Genomic DNA, 22,786 nt, shown 5'->3' with positions numbered 1-22,786 from the left:
GCCGATCCTAGAATGATTAAGGAACGATTTGGATAATACCATACGCTTGGATCACGGGTGATTCCATTTGACCTCGTATGGGTTCCAAACGTCCCTAAATTATTTTCTAACGATCGTGTCCAACGAGACTAGTGATTGACCCTCGCAATTGAATGACAATCAAAGTCGCCATGGCTCAAAAAATTCTTAAATGTGATATTAATCACGGGTCGATACGCTTAACTCCTAAAAGCCACCCGTTAGTTTGAGATACGTTGAAATTTCTATTGATCGAGATTGATCGCGAATCGAGCTTTGGAATTTGACGTTAGACCTTCAGGGGTTTCAATAATTAAATTTTGGACATTTTCACATCCAGTGTACAATTTCTTCGTGGTTCGCCCCAAGAGGTTCAGGAAAAAAAATAAAATTTGGACTGGAAATGGGAAATTACCCATTTGCCCTTGGAGAATTCCTAGGATTTCACTTTAGCTCAAGGGCATTTCGGTCATTACACCCCTTGGCCGAAATTTTGACTATTCTTGATGGAGGAAATTACCATTTTACCCCTCTTGACTTTGAAGACCAAAATATCTCTCTCAAAAAATAACCTAACCTTTTATTAATGAATTTTTTGGCCATCTTCTTCATAAAATCCAAGAACATTCTCTCTCTCTAGCTCATCCTCTCCCCCTTGGCCGAACACCATAGCTCTCATTCTCTCTCACCGGAAAATTTCCTAAGCCTCGTCGGATTCATCTTGGATCGCCAGAGCTCGACTACCACCCGAACCGCCAGATTTTTGTGGATTTTTAGACAAGTCGCCGAAGCCGCCGGTTGGAACCAAAATTTCTTCACCCGTTTCTCGCGAGAAAACTTACAAAAATTGTTGTAAGTTGGTATCTAACCTTATATTAGGTATCGGGGGTGCTAATAGACCATAGAATATGTAGTTTTGAAGAAAAATTGGTTGGTTTTGCTCAAGAAAATGGTGGTGGCCGAAAATGGAGAATGAAGGAGAGGAGAGAGAGAAAAATGGTGATCTTGCATGAATAGTGAAATGCAATGAGTAGAAATGGAGGGCTAGGATTAAATCTAGTTGATCTTGCTTTATTTGGACGGCTCACGTTGAATCTTGTTGTGGAAGATTGATCCAATGGCCAAGATTAATTCCTGCTATATTATTGATTAATTGGATGGTGGAGATTAATTGTACGTAGTATAGTATAATTGTATCGTACGTACTAAATGCCACGTTAGTACAATATAATTGTACGGTACGTATTAATTGCTACGTTGGTATTATTTCGATTGTGTGGCATAGATTAATTTTTGTAGAGACAAAAATTGATCGTGTGGCCCGATTGGCCATTGGTCTAGTGTGACCTAATCAGGTGGTCCCGATTTTTTAATTCTCTAACATGAGTGAATCACGTGGTTCCGATCGAGTATCTGCCCAATACAATTTAATCAAGTGGTCTCGATTGGGCAATTGAGGACAACTAAAAAGATCGTGTGGTCTCGATCTTTTGTTGGAGAAAAATTGAGAAGATCGTGTGGTTCCGATCTTTCGTTAGAGGAAATTGGTGAGATTGGATAGTCTCGATCTGCTAATTAGGGAATTTAGCAAGATCACGTGGCAATGATTGATCGATCGGGAGTATTTAAGTGATCGTGTGGTATCGGACGGGTGATCGAAGAATTATTGTGGTATACGGTCTTAAGTGGAATAATTGAGAGAAAAGGTGGAATTTTACCCTGAAGCGTTATGACGCGGGGTTCGCATTTATAAGACCGTATTTTTGCCTGAGGCGTTATAACGCGGGCTCGGTTATTATTATTTTACCCTGATGCGTTAAATGCGGGGTTGTGCTGATTATATTATCCTAAGGTATTAAACGCGAGATATTTAACCCGATGCATTATTACGCGGGTTATAGTGACCTGATGCATTATTATGCGGGTATGTCCAGTTATACTATAGCCCGATGCGTTAAACGCGGGCTCTGGACCAACGTGGAATTTTATATGACAGTCTGATGCGTTAAACGCAAGCTTTGGATCAATGTGGATATTTATATTATGGCCTGATGCATTAAATGCGGGCCCTGGAGCACGTGCAATATTTTATTGTCGGACCGAGGAGTGGAATGCCGAAATGGGAGTAACATAGAATATTTGAGAAGGTGTGGGAATTTTCGGAGAAAGAACGGAATTTTCTGAAATTTTATTTGTGGAATTTTTTAGTTGAAGGAAGAAGTGTTGGAAATTGCCTACCAAAGACGTGTGCGGAGGCACTAGAGCCCTAATCTAGGATTAGGGGCTAGCTTACTGAGATTTTATCTCACCCCGTCATGGGTTCATTGTTTTTCGGACCCTCCATCGCAACAATGAACGACCCGCCTCAAAGGTTCGGGATCCCGCGGGACATGGAAACCGTGGTGATAGAGTACCTAGTAGGAGAGGACAAGGTGTACTATAGGCACGTTACTACCATTTGGGTGGACACTGGAGAGCTCTTTTGGAAGACCCATACGTACGTAGCATGGACGTACCGCTACGGGGACTTGACAGTGGGACCACGACCCGGTTTCGACATTCCCTATGACGGTGTTGGGGAGTGGGATCCTACTAGTACTCCCCCAGGCACGGCATAGTGGTGCACCCGGACGCTGGTCCTAGTGACGTGGAACCCAGCCCCGTGGTCGTGGCACCCGAAGAAAACGGAGAAGTTGTGGAGCCTTCGGATGCTGAGTAGCTGCCCGAGATAGAGAGGACGAGGTTTAGGATAGTTGGCCTCTCAGCTTTTGTAGAATGTTGTATTTTGGTTGTGTATCGGGCTTCAACCACGTCTCTTTTTGTTATAGGTGGTCACGGGCTTGTATAGTGGCCCCGAAGCCCTAGGTTTGATCGGTTACGTATATATGTACATAAGTGTGTTTTACCATCCCAAGTTATCGTAGTTTTGTTGGTTTTCTATACGGAGATTGTTGTTGCTTCCGCGAAATTTTATTTTGTTGGCCTTTGGATCTTGGAGAATTGTACGCAGTCGTGGCCAAGTAGGATGTCGACGGCTCGTGTGACATCCTGAATTCCGACCCACTTTCGAAGCTTTGAATAAATGAAAGGTCTCATTGATGTATTTTAGTCTAATCTCACTCGGAGTTGATCCCTCTCGAGCGGACTAACCAAATGGGAATGGCTAGCTAGGAAAATCAAGTACGTGGACTTAAGAACTTGATCCTGGATTGACTCTTTGGCCATGAAAATTGTCGAGGGAATATTCCGGACCGATACAGATCGATCCTAGAATGATTAAGGAACGATTTGGATAATACCCTACGCTTGGATCACAGGTGATTCCATTTGACCTCGTATGGGTTCCGAACGTCCCTAAATTATTTTCTAACGATCCTGTCCATCGGAACTAGTGATTGACCCTCGCAATTGAATGACAACCAAGGTCGCCATGGCTCGAGTAATTCTTAAACGTGATTTTTATCACGGGTCGATACGCGTAACTCCTAAAAGCCACCCGTTAATTTGAGATACGCTGAAAATTCTATCGATCGAGATTGATCACGAATCGAGCTTCAGAATTTGACGTCGGACCTTCAGGGGTTCCAATAAATAAAAATTTTGGACGTTTCCTCCTCCCGAGTGCAATTCCTTCGCGGTTCGCCCCAAAGAGGTTCAGGAAAAGTAGATTTGGACTAGGTATGGGAAAGGACACATTTGCCCTCGAAAAATACCCCATTTTTCACTTGGAACGAAGGGTATTTTGGTCATTTTTCCTTTTGGCCGAGATTGACTAGTCAATGTGGGGAGAAAATCATTTTTCCCTCTTGACTTTGTGGGCATAATTAATTATTCTCAACTTATATTATTTATTATTTGGTCTTCTTCCTCCTCATTATTTTCAAGAAACCACTCTCTCTAGCTCACTTTCTCTCTCTTGCTAACTCCCTCTCTTGGCCGAACTCACCCTTGCTCACTCTCTCCCTCACCAAAAATTCTTCAAACAACCGCCGGTGTCGCCTTGAACCGCCGGAGCTCGATTACCGCCGTGAGCTACTCGGAGTCGCCGGATTTCCGTGGGTTAAGGCCGGTCACGAGGAGTCGCCGGAGCCGCCGGTTGGAACCAAGATTCTCCACCCGTTTTCTCCCCGGAAAACTTGCTAAAATAGTGGTAAGTTGCTCCCTAACCTTAGATTAGGTATCTAGGTTGCTAATAGACTATAGATTGAGTGATTTTGGTGAAAAATGGGTTGGTTTTGTGCTAGTTCATGGAGTTGGCCGAAAATGCAAATGAAGGGAGGAGAGAGAAATGTGTTCTTGCATGAATAGTGAAGTCAAGAGAATAATTGTTTGGTCAAAGTTGGACCATGGTTACTTTATGCTTAACTAGAGTTACTTTATGCTATTTATTTAATCATGGTTAGGTTAGTTATTGACTCTAGTTAATTTTTGAACCATGGTTAGATTATACTTTAACTATAGTTACTTTTTATGTGACAAAATGTTGTTATGCCATGGTGCTAATTAAATATGGCATTATTATAGTTTAGTACTTTAGTCATGAATTAATTGCACGTTAGAAAATTATTATTGTTCGGCCCCGATAAATTCTCACGTTAGTATAATTTTTAATCGTACATTATTTATATATTGCTACGTTAGCATAATATGGTCGCTTGGCGTGGATTGGATACTATGGTAGTATTAATTGATCGGTTAGTCTGGATTAGTCCTTGGATTAGTGTAAATTAATCGGGTGATCCCGAATTATTAATTCTCTAACGTGAGTGAATCACGTGGTCCCGAATTATTCTGGGAAAGTATGAAGGTCGTATTCAATCAAATCGTCCGAGGCCAAAGTGAGCCGTATTCGTCCGATTGTCCGAGATCGAGAAAGTGTAATGGTCGTATTCAATCAAGTCGTTTGAGGCCAAAGTGAGCCGTATTCGTCCGATTGTCCGAGACCGAGAAAATGTGAGGGTCGTATTCAATCAAGTTGTCTGAGGCCAAAGTGAGCCGTATTCGTCCGATTGTCTAAGACCGAGAAAGTATGAAAGTCGTGTTCAATTAAGTCGTCCGAGACCAAAGTGAGTCGTGTTCGACTAATTGTCCGAGACTTAATCCGGTCGTGTTCCTATGTGTCCGAGACCGAGATTTATGGGTCGTATTCCTCCGTGTGCGAGACCCTGGTATATATATATAGAGCCGTGTTCTATAAATGTCCGAGGCTCAAGGTTGTGAACTTGTATGATGTCGGTGGAGTAACGTGGAATATTTTCGGAGTAACGTGGAATCTTTCCGGAGTAACGTGGAATATTCTGGAGTAACTTGGAATATTCTGGAGTAGCATGGAATGTTTTCGGAGTAATGTGGATAATTATATTATGGCCTGATGCATTAAACGCGGGCCCCGGAGCATATGGAACATTTTATTGTCGGATTGAGGCGTGGAACGCCGAAACAGGAGTAACGTAAAATATTTGAGAAGGTGTGGGAATTTTCGGAGAAAGAACGGAATTTTCTGGAATTAAATTGTGGAATTTTTAGTAAGAAAGAAAAGTTGTTGGAAATTGTCCACTGAAAATGTGTCTGGAGGCACTAGAGCCCTAATCTAGGATTAGGGGCTAGCTTATCGAGATTTTATCTCACCCCGTCGTGGGTTCGTTGTTTTTCAGACCCTCCGTCACAACAATGAACGACCCGCCTCAAAGGTTCGGGATCCCGCGGGACATGGAAACCGTGGTGACAGAGTACCCGGTTGGATGAGGACGAGCTGGCAGCCTTAGACAAGATTGTGCCGGATAGCGAGGACGAGGCCTAGGATAGTTGGCCTCTCGGCTTTTGTAGAGTGCTGTATTTTGGTTGTGTAGTGGGCTTTGACCACGTCTCTTTTTGTTATAGGTGGTCACAGGCTTGTATAGTGGCCCCCGAAGCCCTAGGCTGATGAGTTTGTAGCGATTATGTATATATGTATATAAGTTTGTTTTACCGTCCCAAGTCATTGAGATGTTAATTGTTTCTGTACGGGGATTCGTTTTTGCTTCCGCATGAATTTGTTGGCCTTTGGATCTTGGAGAACCGTACATAAGCGTGGCCAGGTGGGATGTCGACGAGCTCGCAGGGTTCGGGTCGTGACAGCTCGCGGGGTTCGGGTCATGACAGACTAGTTCTTGGGGCTGTCCTCCGAAAGTTAACCTCCCTCAAGCTCATGCATTTGACAGAGTTGAAGTGCATCTGCACGGGAACACATGTTTTAGGTTGGCCGGCATTGAAGACGTTGGAGGTGCATGGCTGTAACAAAGTGGAGATACTTGCTTCCCAAACCGAGAATGAGATGCCACTACTGAAACGGCCTCTCTTCTTGTTGGAAAAGGTACGACCTAAGATTATTGTTTTGCTTCGATTGTGAGTATTTGAAGTGATGATTATGGTCACAACCCAAGCATACAATACAAGTAACTCCACATACGAAGAGGTACATTATACGACTCTTAACCACGGAAATATTACAATATGAAACATCATAAGTTCTTCAAATATTGACAGAATGCATAACCATTGATCCCCCTTTAAAATAGTTTAGGCTAATTCCAATAGTTTAGCCTCTTAAGTACCATAAAGATTGAAAACACGTGACATGTTAGTGTCACCTTACCAAGCGCAAGTGTCTTTTCTAATTTGAGCCCTATTAAGATGACTGATGTTATGCTAAAAAGGGTAAGACGTGACATTTTTGTTGACATTGATCTCTGAATTTAGCAGAATTGTGATTATAATTGATCGACACGTTAATTTCACAATGGATGTATACATGGAAACTGGAATGTACATATTCAATTAAGTTCAAATACGGATACCAGTGAAATATAAAATATCAACGATAGTGTCTATTGCATGAGGGTGCACATTTCCTTTTGTTGAATCACAGACTCAACATCAAAGTGTAGTTATCATGCGCGATGTGCTGGACTTATACCATAATACATGAGTACTCATTTAACTAAGCTGACTTCAGATTCTACTGATTTGACTATCTTCTCAGGGAGCATTCCCAAATCCACAAGAGCTAAGTTTGGATTTATCCAGACGGATGGAAATATGGCATAGGGACTTTCACGATGAAGAATTCTTCTGCAAGCTTAGGGTTCTTGAGCTTTGTCATCTCTCAGAGGAATATGCAATATCCACGTGTCTTTTTATTCAGAGTTTAACCAACTTGGAAAAGCTCGTTCTATGCGAATCTCATCTAGAGGAGCTGAGCATCAATTTGGGAGCCATAGAAGGCCAAAGTCACGAGCTATTATCCCCGTCAAGATACTTTCAACATATGAAGATCCTAGATGTGTCATATTGTGATGGGCTATCGTTACATGCAATATCACACTATTCAAGATACTTTCAACACCCGAAAACTCTAAATATGTCACATTGTGATGGGCTGTCAAGTATGTTCACATCGACAATGGCTAAAAATTTGGTGGAACTTATAGAATTGAGGATAATAAATTGTAAAATGTTGAAAGAAGTCATTAGTGATGAGGGAGGTAAGGACGGGTATATAGTGACTTTCAATCGGTTGAAGCAAATGCAACTTGATGGGTTGACAAGGTTGAGATGTTTTAGCTCAAGTGAATACACTTTGGTGTTCCCTCCCTTGGAAGACGTCATTGTGAGTGGATGTCCCAACATGAAGTCCTTCTCTAAGGGATCAATAGTTGCGCCAAAGCTGGAGAGAATACAAGTACAAACACAAGCAGATACAAAGCCTCAATATGAAGTGTGGTTATGGAAGGAAAACCTCAACACCACCATCCAAAGTATTTTTTAGGAAATGGTATGCATCGGTTATCAATTTTTGTGCAATTGAATGGTCTTAATAACCTATAGAGTAATTACTTTTTGCTAACTATAAGTTTACCATTATTGATGCATTTTCTAACAGGCGACGGTTGCTAGAGTAAAGTTTATGTGGCTGTCAGAGTTCCCTAAACTGATTGGAAAATGGCATAGAGAACTTAATCCCATCAAGTCATCTTGGCAATTAGAAGGACTTGTGGTGGATAATTGTCCATCATTTATTAACGCTATTCAATCCAAATTGATGCTTGTTTTAGAGAAAATGACAAGCTTGCATGTGCGCGTTTGCGAGTCTTTGGAAGAAATATTCAATCTTGAAGGGCTTGAGCCTATGGAAAGCACTCGGGTCCCGCCTCAGCTACAAGATTTGGGTTTGGTCAATCTACCGAAGTTGAGACAACTATGGAATAAAGATCTTCAAGGAACAATGTGCTTCAGTTCTCTATCTTCTCTTACCCTTTATAATTGCAGCAACTTGAGTTATGCTTTCACTCCATCGATGGCTCGGTGCCTTGCCAATCTACAGGAGATTGAAATAAAGGAGTGTGGTCAAATGGAAGAAGTAATCGCAGAAGAAGAAGGGCAAGTAAGCGTGGTGGAGAAGATCACATTCCTAAGGCTCTGTATGACGAAGCTGGAATGCTTGCCCAATTTAACTAGTTTTCTCTCGGGAAAGAATCATACGCTGGACTGTCCTCGCTTAACAGAGTTGACCATTGACCATTGCCCCAAGATGAGAAGTTTGGCTTGGCATTCTTGGATGGAGACTGATCACGGTACCCCCTCCCTCTTCACTCCACAGGTTAGCCTTCTTTTTCTTAACCCAATGCTTTTGGTGTTTTGATTAATTATCTTGTCAAATCGAAGTATCGATGGAACCAGTAAGTGGAATTTGGAAATAGAATGGCGCGCGTTGCGCTCGTCACATGAAACAAACAATTTCAGTTCCAGTGCAATGCAACATCCACTTTGTTTATCTTTTAGTTTTGCCTCCACCCACCCAAACAAAACTCCAAAATCCTCGACATATAGCACGATCAAGGATAAGAAGTTGGTTATGTATTGCAGGTTTTAAGATGTTGTAGTTAAGTATCAACACCAACTTTTTCCCACCAACCCCCCCAACCCAAAAAAAAGAAAAAGAAATAGAAAAAGAAAGTGTCAACATCAAGTAAAACTTCATAATTGTATACCGAATTCACTAATTTGTTACCAATTATAAATCAATGAATCACAAATGAAGAATCAGTTTTCTCCAAGAAGGTCAACTGAAAATGAATTGCATCTTCAAATTGAAGCAAATAAATCCAAGAATTCTTACCACATACTTTGTTACCAATTATATGTACACACACTGAAGTAAAACAGTGCATCAATATGTGATCGGCAAATTGGAGAGTCCGAGAAGTTGTCATAGAAATTTTCAAAATTTAGCCGGAGAAAGCGTTGCCAGCAATAAATTTCAGGTAAGCCAATTAAAAGTCATTGTTCCATGTACTATCGACTATAAATTGAAACATGATACATTTCTAAATTTCAAAGAATTGCTCTATTCACTCGATTGAAATTAGGAGAGGTTGCCTTCTTGCAGAACCGAAAGCAATTTTCAAATCTGTTTTCATTGAATTAAGTGAATAGAAGCTAATGTCTTTACGAAATTTGTTGTGATATACATCATTGCTTCAAAGGCAATTAACACGTACCAGCTAATCAGGTCACTACTCTTTTTCCCTTTTCTTTTGGCCTTTTTATTTACATATTCTTTTGCCGAATTATTATTATTTTTTCTATTATTTGTAAGTAGAAAGTTTCATCCGCATTTGTTTACTCTTTAATCATAGTTATCGGTCAATCGAAATGGAAGCTTCTATCGACCCCTCCATGTCTGTGTTACTAACAAGCTCTAGAATTCTCTAGGATAGTTTGGAAATTTGATATTGAGGTCACAAGTCAATGTAATCACATTCACCGAGTCAATTTTTTTTTTTATTTCAATATGGCAGGTACAATTTTCTCGGCTTGACTCGATAGTTCTCTCCCACATGGACAACTTAAGCAAAATATGGAGCTGCTGTCCTCAAGGGACTTTCACTTTTAAATGTTTGCGGAAAGTGGAGGCTCGGAACTGTAAGAACCTTGAAATTTTGTTTCCACATTGGGTGGCTACAAGTCTAACCCAACTTGAGGAGCTTCAAGTGGAGTCTTGTGGGCTCGAGGAAATAGTCTCAAGCGCAAGTGGAGATGATAGTCTACACTCTATTGCTGCACAATTTCTTTTCCCAGCATTGACTTCTCCGGTATTACACGATATGCCACAACTCAGGAACTTCTACCCCGACTTGCTCACTTTGAACTGGCCATTCTTGAAGGAATTGCAAGTGACCCATTGTGACAAACTGAACATGTTGTCATTTCTGGCATCCATGAACAAGTGGGCTCGGAGAGACAATCAACATGACCTTTCGGACGAACACTTCTCGGTTGAGAAGGTATGATTAAAACTGCTCTTCCTCTGTTCCTTCTTTATTCTTTAATTCACCCACTATGTCTCATATGCACTGCGTAGTCATGTCTCATGTACACTTTTCATTTGTGGACATCCAAAATGATTTGGTGGCACTATCGGCGCATCTCAGTCACCTGAAATTCAAAGGAACTACATATTCTTGATGACAAGATAAGACATTCCTCATAAAGGATGAATTTGGTCAGGATGGTTCTTGAACTAATAGTACTGACCTTAAAGGTTATTATATGGATTAGATGCCAATTTCCTGTGGACTAAATTGCGAAGCGGTTACACACATTTAGCAGTTTCTTTTCAAATCACAGTAGGATGACAATCTTCCTTTTGATGTTTTTTTTGGGTGAAATGAATTTTGATGTCGTTTCACTTTCTATCTAATTATATGAGTGCTCACCCCTGGTTGGAGAATGACCATAGTGGAGCATTTGATTTCAATTTGTATATTGTATGACGACTTTAGAAGCTTGATACTTTTATGCTGGCTCTAGAGATCAATGAACTATAAGAAAAAGGCCACCTTCCATGGGAATAAATTGACTTAATTTACCTCTTAGAGCAATGATTTATTGTCGAACATTGTTGAACTTGCTCTCATTATGTTTGCAATTTGCAGGACATTCCCATCTTAGAGAGACTTTTATTAGTCGATAAAGATATTCAGATGATAAAAAGTGAAAATTTTTCTAATGACACTGGCAAGCGAGAAGCACTAACATTGGCATGCTTTCATGATGAAAGGACCATCTTTCCTTCCCGCTTTCTCCTACAAAGATTTCACAATCTAAAAAGCCTTGAGGTTTTCCGTAGTTCCTTTCAAGATGTATTCCTTGATGAAGGACTTGTGGACGAGGGAAAACATCCGGCGCTTGAAAATTTAAGGGAACTTAAGTTGAGCAAGCTACACAACCTAAAGCGTGTCTGGAGAGAAGACTATTTAATCAAAAAAATTCTTCAAAGCATTGACAAATTTGAGGTTTGGGATTGTCCTGGTTTGACAACATTATTTCCAGCTGTGACATTCTTCCAGAATTTGACGGAGTTAGTAGTGAAGAATTCCTCCGGATTGGTACATCTAGGGACAGCTTTAGCGATCGCAAATTTGATGAATCTCACCGATATGACTATAATAGGATGTGAAAGAATGAAAGAAGTAGTGACAAGCAATGGTAAAGGAGAGGAAAAAGTGATCTCTTTTGGGATGCTATAAAGGTTGACACTCCAAAATCTGCCAAGCCTAGAATGCTTCTCCTCCACCACAAGTTGCAGCTTTAGTTTTCCATCCTTGTATAGTATTGAAGTGGAAGAGTGCCCCAAAATGAAGATCTTTTCCAAGGGTACACCGAGCACCCCACAACTACAATATGCGAGCCTGTTCGGATACAATTGGGACTTGAACCGGGAGGGTGATCTCAATGCAACCATACAAAGCATAAACAAATGCACATAAAAATGGTGAGATCCAATTAATGCCATTCTCATCCATCACTTTTTTTTTTCTAGGTTGCCTCTGTTTCTCGAATTGCCCGATGCCCGAAGCACCATAAATTCTAAACTCATTTTTTTTTACTTTTTAAACTTGTGTAGTCACTGTCAAAGGGAAGGGTAGATGCTGCAAGTGGCACACATATGTGGAAGTTACTCAAGCACATCCAGAGATTGAGATGAAGAAATTTTCACGGTGGTAAATGATTCTATTTCCAATTTCCCTCTTTCTCATCAACAACATTTTTGAAAAAGAGGAGGGAGCTGCCGATGAGAACTGAAAATCAAGGGTAGAATAGCTGTCACGACCCGAACCGTCGACATCCCACCCGGTCTCGCTTGCGTACGCTTCTCCAGGATCCTCAGGCCAACAAAATTAAACAATGCATGCGGAAGCAACAACATCTCCGTACAGAAAACCAACAAAACTACAATAACTTGGGATGGTAAAAACACACATATGTACATATATACATAGTTGTTACAAACTGTCATATCTAGGGCTTCGGGGCCACTGTACAAGCCCGTGACCACCTATAACAAAAAGGCACGTGGTCGAAGCCTGCTACACAACCAAAATACAACACTCCACAACTACCGAGAGGCCGACTATCCTAAGCCTCATCCTACTGTGGAGGCTGCTCTGCATCGGAAGGCTCCACAACGTCCCCATCCTCTTTAGGCATCACGACCTCTGGGCTAGGCTCCACAACGTCCCCATCCTCTTTAGGCATCACGACCTATGGGCTAGGCTCCACGTCATCGGGACCAGCGTCTGGGTGAACCACTACACCGTCTAGAGGGGGAGTACTAGTAGGGTCCCACTCACCAACACCGTCATAGGGGATGTCAAAGCCCGTCAATGGTCCCACTAGCAAATCCCCGTGGCGGTATGTCCACGCCACGCACGTATGAGTCTTCCAAAAAGGCTCTCCGGTATCCACCAATATCGTAGTCACATGCCTAAAGTACACCTTGTCCTCTGCTATTGGGTACGCCGTCACCACGGTTTCCATATCCCGAACCTTTGAGGCGGGTCATTCATGGCCGAGGCGGAGGGTCCGAAAAACAACGAACTCACGACGGGGTAAGATAAAATCTCAGCAAGAAAATCTCTAACCCTAGATCGGGCCGCTAGTGCCTCCAGACACAATCTAGGCGAGCAACAATTTCCAACAACTCTTTCATTCTTACCCAAAAATTACACAATTAAATTCCAGAAAATTCCATTCTTTCTCGAAAAATTCTCACACCTTCTCGAATATTCTACGTTACTCCCGTTTCGGCGTTACACGCCTCACTTTGACAATAAAATATTCTACGTGCTCCAGGACCCGTGTTTAACTCATCAGGCCTACTATAAATATCCACATTACTCCGAAAATTTCCACGTTACTCCGAAAATATCCACGCTAATCCAGAATATTCCACGTTACTCCGGAATATTCCACGTTACTCCACCGCCATCAAATAAGTTCATAACACTGAGCCTCGGACCTTTATGGAACACGGCTCTATATATACACCGGGGTCTCGGACACAGAGAAATACGACCCACAAATCTCGGTCTCGGACACATAGGATTCGGCCAAGTGAGGGAGAGAGAGAGAAAAATGAGCTAGAGAGAGAGTGTGTGTTCTTGGATAATGAAGAAGGAGAGGGCCAAAACAATTAATAATATAGGTTAAGAATAATTAATTGGGTCCACCAAGTCAAGAGGGAAAAAAAAAAATTTCTCCCCACAATGACTAGTCAAACTCAGCCAAAGGGGAAAATGACCAAAATACCCTTCGTTCCAAGTGAAAAATGGGGTATTTTTCGAGGGCAAATGGGTCCTTTCCCATATCCATCCCAAATCTACTTTTCCCGAACCTCTTTGGGGCGAACCGCGAAGGAATTGCACACAGGATGAGGAAACGTCCAAAATTTTTATTTATTGAAACCCTTGAAGGTCCGACATCAAGTTCCGAAGCTCAATTCGCGATTAATCTCGATCAATAGAATTTTCAGCGTATCTCAAACTAACGGGTGGCTTTTAGGAGTTACGCGTATCGACCCGTGATTAAAATCACGTTTAAGAATTACTCGAGCCATGGCGACCTTGGTTATCATTCAATTGCGAGGGTCAATCACTAGTCCCGATGGATACGATTGTTAGAAAATAATTTAGGGACGTTCGGAACCCATACGAGGTCAAACGGAATCACCCGTGATCCAAGTATAGGGTATTATCCATATCATTCCTTAATTATTCTAGGATCGGCCTATATTGGTCCAAAATATTCCCTCGACAATTTTCATGGCCAAAGAGTCACTCCATGACCAAGTTCTTAGGTCCACGTACTTGATTTTTCCTAGTTAGCCATGCCCATTTGGTTAATCTGCTCAAGATGGACCATTCCCGAGTGAGATTAAACTAAAATACATCAACGAGACTTTCCATTTATTCAAGGCTTCAAAACGAGCCGGATTACAGGATGTCACAATTCTTCCCCCTTACAAAAATTTCGTCCTCGAAATTTACAACAAACTTATCTATTCAAACAAATGGGGGTGCGGTTGCCTCATCGTTTCTTCATATTTCCAGGTTGCCCCTTCCGTTTCATGGTGTTCCCATACGAGCTTCACCAATGGAATTGTCTTGTTCCTCGTAACTTGTTCCTTTCTGTCTTCTATTCGCACCGGCCTCTCCATGTAGGATACTCTTTCATCAACTTCCACAACTTCATGATCTAGTATATGAGTTGGGTCCGGCTCGTACTTCCTCAACATAGACACGTGGAAAACGTTATGGACTTGAGACAAATTCGGTGGCAAGGCAAGTCGATAAGCTAACGTCCCAATCCGCTGCAGGATGTCAAATGGACCTACGTACCTCGGACTTAATTTTCCTTTCTTCCCGAACCGAGATAAGCCTCGCATCGGTGACACCTTAAGGAAGACATGATCTCCCACCTGGAATTCCAACGGTCTACGTCGTCTATCCGCATAACTCTTCTGACAACTCTAGGCAGTCTTTAGCCTTTCTCTGATCACTTTCACTGCCTCGACGGATTGCTGAACCAGCTCTAGTCCCGTTGTGCTTCTCTCGCCAACTTCATCCCAACATACTGGAGTTCTACAAGCTCTGCCGTGCAACGCTTCAAATGGTGCCATTCCGATACTTTGCTGGAAGCTATTGTTGTAGGCAAATTCTACTAAATGCAACTGTTCCTCCCAGCCCCCTTTAAAATCTATCACGCATGCTCTCAACATATCTTCAAGAGTCTGAATTGTTCTTTACGATCGTCCGTCTGTCTAAGGGTGATAGGCGGTGCTAAATCGCACTTGAGTTCCCATGCCATTCTCAAGACTTTTCCAGAAAGTCGCGGTAATCTTAGGATCTCTATTCGACGTAATTGTTCTTGGCACTCCATGCAACCGAACTATCTGGTGCATATACAACTCAGCATACTTTTCCATTGCAAAATCCTTTCACACTGCCAGAAAATTTGCGAACTTAGACAATCCGTCCACAACTACCCAAATTGAATGGTGCCCTCTCTGGCTCCTCGGTAATCCCATGACAAAGTCCACGGTAACATGTTCCCATTTCCACTCGGGAATCTCCAATGGTCGAAGCAAACCTCCAGGCTTGCAATGTTGTGCTTTTACTTGCTGGCATGTCAAATACTTAGCCACATGCTTGGCCACGTCCACTTTCATTCCATTCCACCCGTAATGTTGGCGCAGATTCTGATACATTTTCGTGCTGCCCGGATGCACACTATAACTACTCCGATGAGCTTCTGACAAAATCTTTTTCTTGAGCTCCTCATCGTTAGGGACACATAGACGTCCACGGAATTTCAAGATTCTATCCTCGGCCACTTGAAACTCGGGTTTCCCGTTGGTGGCATCCATCTCTAAAATTTTATGAATACCAGGATCCACTAATTGCAACGCCTTTATCCTCGCTTGAATCTCTGGTTCAATTCTCGGAGTTGCCAATAGACTTGAGAGATTGCAAACTTCCAACTTAAACTCCGAATCTCTCAACTCCTCCAATAAAGTCCACTCTTTAACCAATAAATGCGCCATGCTCGACTTCCGACTCGGAGCATCCACTACTTTATTAGCTTTCCCCGGGTGATATAAAATATCACAATCATAGTCCTTCAATAACTCCATCCAACGGCGCCGCCTCATATTCAGCTCTTTTCGGGAGAATAAATACTTTAAACTCTGATGATCCGTGTAAATCTGAAACTTTTCTCCCCACGTATAATGCCTCCAAATCTTCAGCGCAAAAATAATTGCCGCAAGTTCCGGATCATGCGTTGGATAGTTCTGGTCATGAGGCCTCAATCGTCGCGACGCATACGCGACCACCCCGCCATGTTGCATTAATACACATCCAAGTCCCTTTAGCGAAGCATCGCTATAAATTTCAAATCCTCCAGGACCCGATGGTATCGTTAGAACCGGTGCCGTCGTCAACCTATGCTTCAGTTCTTGAAAACTCCTCTCACACTTATCTGTCCATTCGAAACGAGTTTCCTTCTTCGTTAGCTACGTCGGCGGAATAGCTATCGAAGAAAACTTTTCCACGAATCGGCGATAATACCCCGCCAAGCCTAGAAAACTTCGAACCTCCATGACGGACGTTGGTCTTGGCCAATTCACCACAGTCTCAATTTTCGTCGGATCTACCGAGATTCCATTACCCGAGACGATGTGTCCAAGAAATGCTACCCGATCGAGCCAAAATTCACACTTGCTAAATTTGGCATAAAGAGCGTGTTCTCTTAAGGTCCGTAGAATGATGCTCAGATGATGTTCATGTTCCTCCAAACTCGTCGAGTACACCAAAATATCATCGATAAACACGATGAGAAACCGATCCAAGAATTCTCTGAACACCCGATGCATCACATCCATAAAGGCAGCTGGGGCATTGGTCAATCCAAAAGGCATGACCGTGAACTCATAATGCCCATATCTAGTACGAAAAGCAATCTTCGGAATGTCCTCTTTCTTGATCCTCAACCGGTGGTAGCCCGTTCTCAAGTCAAGCTTAGAAAACACCGCAGCCCCTTGCAATTGATCGAACAAGTCATTTAATCTTAGCAATGGATACTTGTTCTTAATGGTCACTTGATTCAACTGCCGGTAGTCAATGTATAATCGTAATGACCCGTCCTTTTTCCTTACAAACAATACTGGTGCTCCCCAAGGCAATGCGGCAAGGCGGATAAATCCTTTATCCATCAATTCTTGCATCCGAACCTTTAATTCCCGCAACTCTGAGAGGGACATTCTGTAGGGCGCCTTGGAAATCGGTTCTGTTCCAGGTGCTAACTCAATCACAAATTCCACTTCTCTTTCAGGTGGCAATCCCGGCAATTCTTGAGGAAAGACATCGGGATAATCGCGCACCACGGCTATATCCTCTAGCCTCGGTCCTTCAATCGACGAATCCACCACAGCAGCCAAATATCCTTGGCATCCTTCATTTAACAACTTAGTCACTTCCGGTGGACGAGATCGAGGAATTGAGATTCCTCCTCGACTTCCCACAAACTCAAATCTAGGATGACCAATCGGATTGAATTGGATCACCCCGCTACTACGATCAAAAACAGCTCTTTGCTTTCCCGGCCAATCCATTCCATTTATTACGTCATAATCATGCATAGTCAAAACTGCTAGGTCTATTAATTTTTCTCTACCGCCAATGACTATCTTACACCCAGTATACCCTAAGGTAACCAATACTTTATCCTTTAAGGGAGTAGTTACGTGCAACATTACTTCTAGCGATTTTAACTCAATCCCAGCTAACTCCACAAATTGAGCAGATACAAATGAATGGGATGCTCTAGAATCAAATAAAGCATATGCAGCATGATCACATAAGGAGATCGTACCAGTGATCACGCCGGGCGCATTCTCCGCCTCATTGCGCACTACCGTATACACTCTCCCTTACGCCGGCGGCCTATTCTAGTTATTCTATGGAGCAGCCCTTATTTGAGGTCTCACTTGAGGTCTTTAGGGTTGAAATCGCTGTTCCGGGGCTAGCTCCGGGCAACTCCTTACATGATGATCAAATTTTCCACATTTCAAGCACGCCCCGTCCTACTCGAGGCAAGGTCCATTCCCGTGCCTCCCGCCACAAAATCGGCGATTCTGATTGGACTAATACACCTGCTTCCCATTATTTCTCCCGACCGGAGGGACGAAGCGCCGGTTTCCCATCATTAGCCTCTTGCCAAACTGGCGGTTGTCCTTGGCTGGCATAAACCGCAATCCAGATGCGGCAACCCTCTCTTTCATGTCTCGCTCCACCATCCGACCCCGCTCATACAACTCGTCATAATCTCTCGGGTTCAGCAGGATAAACCGATCGCGAAGCTCCGGCCTCAATCCATCTCGGAACCTTCTCGCTCTATCCAGTGGATTCTCTACTATCCTCGGTGCATACTTCGACAATCTCGAGAATTCAGCCTCACACCGATCTATCGTCATCCGGTTCTGGCGAAGCTGCTGAAATTCTAACATTTTCTGCTCCCGAGCGATCTCGAAAAAATATTTCCCATTGAAGACTTCAGTGACGACGGTCCAATTCAAGGCGGTACCCTCCGGGAAAACTCTTCCCCCGGTGGCCTTCCACCAATCACCGGCCATATCCCGAAGCCGATACACCGCCAGGGTCACTTTCTCCTCCTCCGTGCAACCCAAAACCTCGAATGCTTTTTCCGGATCTTCTATCCAACGAGGTGCAGCTTCCGAGTCACCTTTCCCAGTAAACCTCGCCGATTTCAACTTTAGAAACTGTTCCACTTGCTGATGCATCTGCCTATTCCCATTGTCATTTCCACGATTAACATTGCCCCCATGGGCAGCAGCAAGAATAGCAATAGCAGCCTCGGCGGCTTGGGCAATAGCGGCAGCTCACTCCCGAGTCTGCCTACCCATGAGATTTCCAATCTCCTCCCGTGCTCTAAGAACTCCGTCCACTCTCGGATCTTCCCCAACGGTTGTTCTTGAACTAGAGGCTTCCCTAGAACCTCCTCTAGATGCTCCTCTAGAACTTCCTCTGGAACCTCTACCTTGATTTTCCATTTCCATCAACTCTCTTCACAACACCTGAACCAAAATAATTCCGCCAAGGAATTAGAAACCTAAACCATCTACTCGGTCTAGCAGCCTCACACTGCTTAACACAGCAATTAGCTCAAAGCTAATAATCGTTTCGGGAAGAACGATTCAACAAACAAAATCAAGCCTCAGCACGACAGCAGTCAATCAAGCAAATCACATGCGCATATTCAAATGCCCCGCATAACGCGATTAGCTCGCGTAAACACCTAAGGTCTCTCTGCCTAACCATCCCAAAGTCATCGCTCCTTATCACTCCACAACTCTTCCAAACCTGGATCGAGCTAACCTTGCTCTGATACCACTCCAAACGGGGATGTCACGACCCGAACCCTACGAACCGTCGACATCCCGCTCGGCCTCGCTTGCATACGATTCTCCAGGATCCTCGAGCCAACAAAATTAAACAACGCATGCGGAAGCAACAACATCTCCGTACGGAAAACCAACAAAACTACGATAACTTGGGATGGTAAAAACACACATATGTACATATATACATAGTTGTTACAAACTATCATATCTAGGGCTTCGGGGGCCACTTTACAAGCCCGTGACCACCTATAACAAAAAGGCACGTGGTCGAAGCCCGCTACACAACCAAAATACAACACTCCACAACTACCGAGAGGCCGACTATCCTAAGCCTCATCCTATTATGGAGGCTGCTCCGCATCGGAAGGCTCCACAACGTCCCCATCCTCTTCAGGCGTCACGACCTCCGGGCTAGGCTCCATGTCATCGGGACCGGCGTCCGGGTGAACCACTTGTCGCGACCTAAAAGTTCTAAAAAAATTTCGGGCTAATGGATTATCAGGTTAATTATTTAACTAACCTAACTCGGACTCTCCCAAGTCCATACCAAATCGTAACTTAAGGTTCAATTGATTAACATGCAATGTATTTTAATTTTGGAGCCGCCACTAATCAAGTCCCCGAACTCTTAATCTCCGGTCGATTAGAAATCTAAATAAAATAGCGGGAGAACTATTTTATTCCTACGAACCGTAGATTAAGAGTTCGGGGACTTGATTACGCCAGATTACTCTAACGCCCTTTCGGTACCATTTTATTTCATGAAAAATCATTTGAGAAGGCAACATTAATTGATTTTAACCTAAATCACTAACAAAGGTTATCATGCGGGCGTGCAATCAATTAATGAACATCCAGAAATCAATATAATCAAGGGAGCATGCGCCACGCAAGATAGTTCTTTTATTTTTTATTTTTTTTATGAATGCATGAAAAACTATACTATATGCAATGCAATGTTATGAATTAAAAGCAAGACTAAACAAGATGACATGCACATTAAATTAATATGCAAGTGAGACCATGGTTTAATTAGATTAACTACGTGACATGTAAATTAATTAAAACCTAGACATGCAAATTCTAATACGCAATATAAGCTAAAATGCAACCTAATATGACATGACAAGAAATAATGACGTGCCAAAGATGACGTGGCACGGATGACATGGAATGTATGACGTGGCATAGATGACGTGGCATGGATGACGTGGCAAGGATGAATGATTTTTTTTTTATTTTCGGATGAATTAATGTGACATCCCCTTGTCCCACATTGCTTAGGAGGGGAGTCTTGGGCTTGTTTATAAGGCTTGGGTTCCCTTAGACTTGCAAGACGCGTTTTCCGGGCGTTGTATGGGCGACGCTCGGAGGAACAAAATCGTGAGGACTGTGTGTCCAAAGCGGACAATATCTTGCAGAGTGGCGCGGTGGAAGCGCGTGGGGCCCAAGGCCGTTACGGTTAGTATCAGAGCCGACTTCCGACAGCATGTGTGGACCACGGTGGGCGCTCCCTGGTGCCGTTGAGGGCACAGTGGGGACGCCGTGCCGCTAAGGGGGGATTATGTGACATCCCCTTGTCCCACATTGCTTAGGAGGGGAGTCTTGGGCTTGTTTATAAGGCTTGGGTTCCCTTAGACTTGCAAGACGCGTTTTCCGGGCGTTGTATGGGCGACGCTCGGAGGAACAAAACCGTGAGGATTGTGTGTCCAAAGCGGACAATATCTTGCAGAGTGGCGCGGCGGAAGCGCGTGGGGCCCAAGGCCGTTACAATTAATTTCCTAAATAGAACTATGCCAAAACAATATTTATCTTGCATATTTTAGAGTTCAAATTGACCTAAACCCTACTATATTAAGATAGATTATTTTATGCATAAAATTCTATTTAAACATGCAATTTCTATTCTAGTATGCAATCTAACCTAAATAAAAAATTAGATATGCAATATCTACATGATGTTATTTTTTAAAAGATGCAATTTTCAGATATGCAAAGTGAATGAATGCAATTTTTTTAGAATTTTTAAGATCACATCATGCGAGGGGTATATTCTAAAAAAATATGACAATCAAGCAATTCAAATCAAATGAGGAAAGTGAATATGTCAATCAATGTCAAACAAGAAAGTGGATATATCAATCAAGTTTTGGAATATTTCGCGAATATTTGAGTCAATCTTTAATTCGTAATCCTACGATTAACGATTGAACCCAAATCCTTGCCTAATCGAGTATTCCATCAATAATCCCAAAGATGGACTTTCTCGATCATATGACAAGTTGCGGATTAGGAAAGGAAATTTTCCTAATCAACCTGTATTTTGAAAAGATATCCACTTTGATGCGATACGATAAATATATTCAAATATTCAAGCTAAGCAAGATAATATTTTGGATATAAGAGAATATACCTACTGAATATAGCTTTCCTAATTTGAATTTGTGTAACTTGATGGTCAAGATCACACTCCACAGTCTAAAACGGTGAGGCTTACACGTGAAGATCACGAACAACTTGTGGGTTGACGACCGGTTCGGGTGGCTCTTGATCGAGAATTGCTTGCGGTGGAGACTCGGTGATCATGGATGCCCAAGAGCAATTGGACTCAGGCTCGCAGCAACAACAGGATGACGTCGACCAGGGATGTCAGTCTTGTGGCTAACGAAGCGAGGGTCACCAGCGAACGGCTACCTCAATGATTATTGATAGTGTCGATGTAAACCCGTGCGTGTCCGGCAGTGGCCAGCAAATCAAAAGGGATTTCTCACCATAACCTGCAAAGAAAGAAATAGCAACTGCGGCAAACACAATGAACAAGTGTACCGCGTAGATCAAGACCAAAAGCTTCTACGAACAACTTGAGTTCCACTTTGACCAAACCATAAAACTCGATAACAATCGCTTGCCATCTCTTTAATTGGGATTGATTAGTGCATGAAACCATAGAAGAATGGACCCCCCCAGCAAAGGGAGATCTTGTACGTTGGGGCTGCTGAGTTGGAAAGCCACTGGAATTCGCGGCTAGGCGACAAAGACACCGCTTGCACTTGGTTCGTCGATGGGAATTCGCTGCACTTTTGTGCCGTTAGTTCTGAGAATGAAATTTGCCCCCCCTCAAAGTGCCATGAGTGACCATATTTTTGTCGCCAACCGTGATTGTGTGTTCCATGAGGGCATGCAAGATGAAACGCAAATCATGATTGTCAGTACGATTTAATGGACATGAAACTAAACTAACAGAGAGACGAAATCAAACATGAGAGCACCCCCTTTTCATTCCCGTTTTCCCTTCATTGGTCGCGACGCCATCTTTGAAGAATGCAGCCCCCACGATTTCTCTTCCTCCACTCTTTGGATGAAACCTCCTCTCAAATTCTGCCGAATGTGAATTATGTCTCCCCTCCTCGAAAACCTAGACATAAGCTAGTTTATATAGACATAAACTTTGCAAGCTTGGGCCTA

The 22,786-nt window shown here is 42.9% G+C and overlaps 2 protein-coding genes across 2 annotated transcripts; both read left to right on the top strand.

Moving 5' to 3' along the window:
* Positions 1 to 7,459: 7,459 nt before the first annotated feature.
* On the top strand, positions 7,460 to 8,698 carry LOC125312578. Its single transcript, XM_048279799.1, has 2 exons — positions 7,460 to 7,738; positions 7,940 to 8,698. The coding sequence occupies exons 1-2, from the start codon at positions 7,460 to 7,462 to the stop codon at positions 8,696 to 8,698; spliced, it is 1,038 nt and encodes a 345-aa protein (XP_048135756.1).
* A 1,448-nt stretch (positions 8,699 to 10,146) lies between these two features.
* Positions 10,147 to 11,829, top strand: LOC115745809. The gene is made up of 2 exons (XM_030681410.2): positions 10,147 to 10,343; positions 10,995 to 11,829. Exons 1-2 carry the CDS (start codon positions 10,164 to 10,166, stop codon positions 11,586 to 11,588), a joined length of 774 nt encoding a protein of 257 aa, XP_030537270.2. The 5' UTR covers positions 10,147 to 10,163; the 3' UTR covers positions 11,589 to 11,829.
* Positions 11,830 to 22,786: the final 10,957 nt, after the last annotated feature.

This window comes from Rhodamnia argentea, chromosome 5 (genome assembly GCF_020921035.1).
Source record: "Rhodamnia argentea isolate NSW1041297 chromosome 5, ASM2092103v1, whole genome shotgun sequence".
NCBI lineage: Eukaryota > Viridiplantae > Streptophyta > Magnoliopsida > Myrtales > Myrtaceae > Rhodamnia > Rhodamnia argentea.
The sequence above is the reverse complement of the archived record's forward strand: the minus strand, read 5'-3'. Positions and strand labels throughout refer to the sequence as shown.

Bases quoted from the DNA above. Each gene is read 5' to 3' on its own strand.
- LOC125312578 (XM_048279799.1), top strand. From the start codon at position 7,460: ATGGCTAAAAATTTGGTGGAACTTATAGAATTGAGGATAATAAATTGT. The intron at 7,739-7,939 runs GTACAAACACAA...ATTTTCTAACAG, and splicing joins CAAAGCTGGAGAGAATACAA to GCGACGGTTGCTAGAGTAAA.
- LOC115745809 (XM_030681410.2), top strand. From the start codon at position 10,164: ATGCCACAACTCAGGAACTTCTACCCCGACTTGCTCACTTTGAACTGG. The intron at 10,344-10,994 runs GTATGATTAAAA...TGCAATTTGCAG, and splicing joins AACACTTCTCGGTTGAGAAG to GACATTCCCATCTTAGAGAG.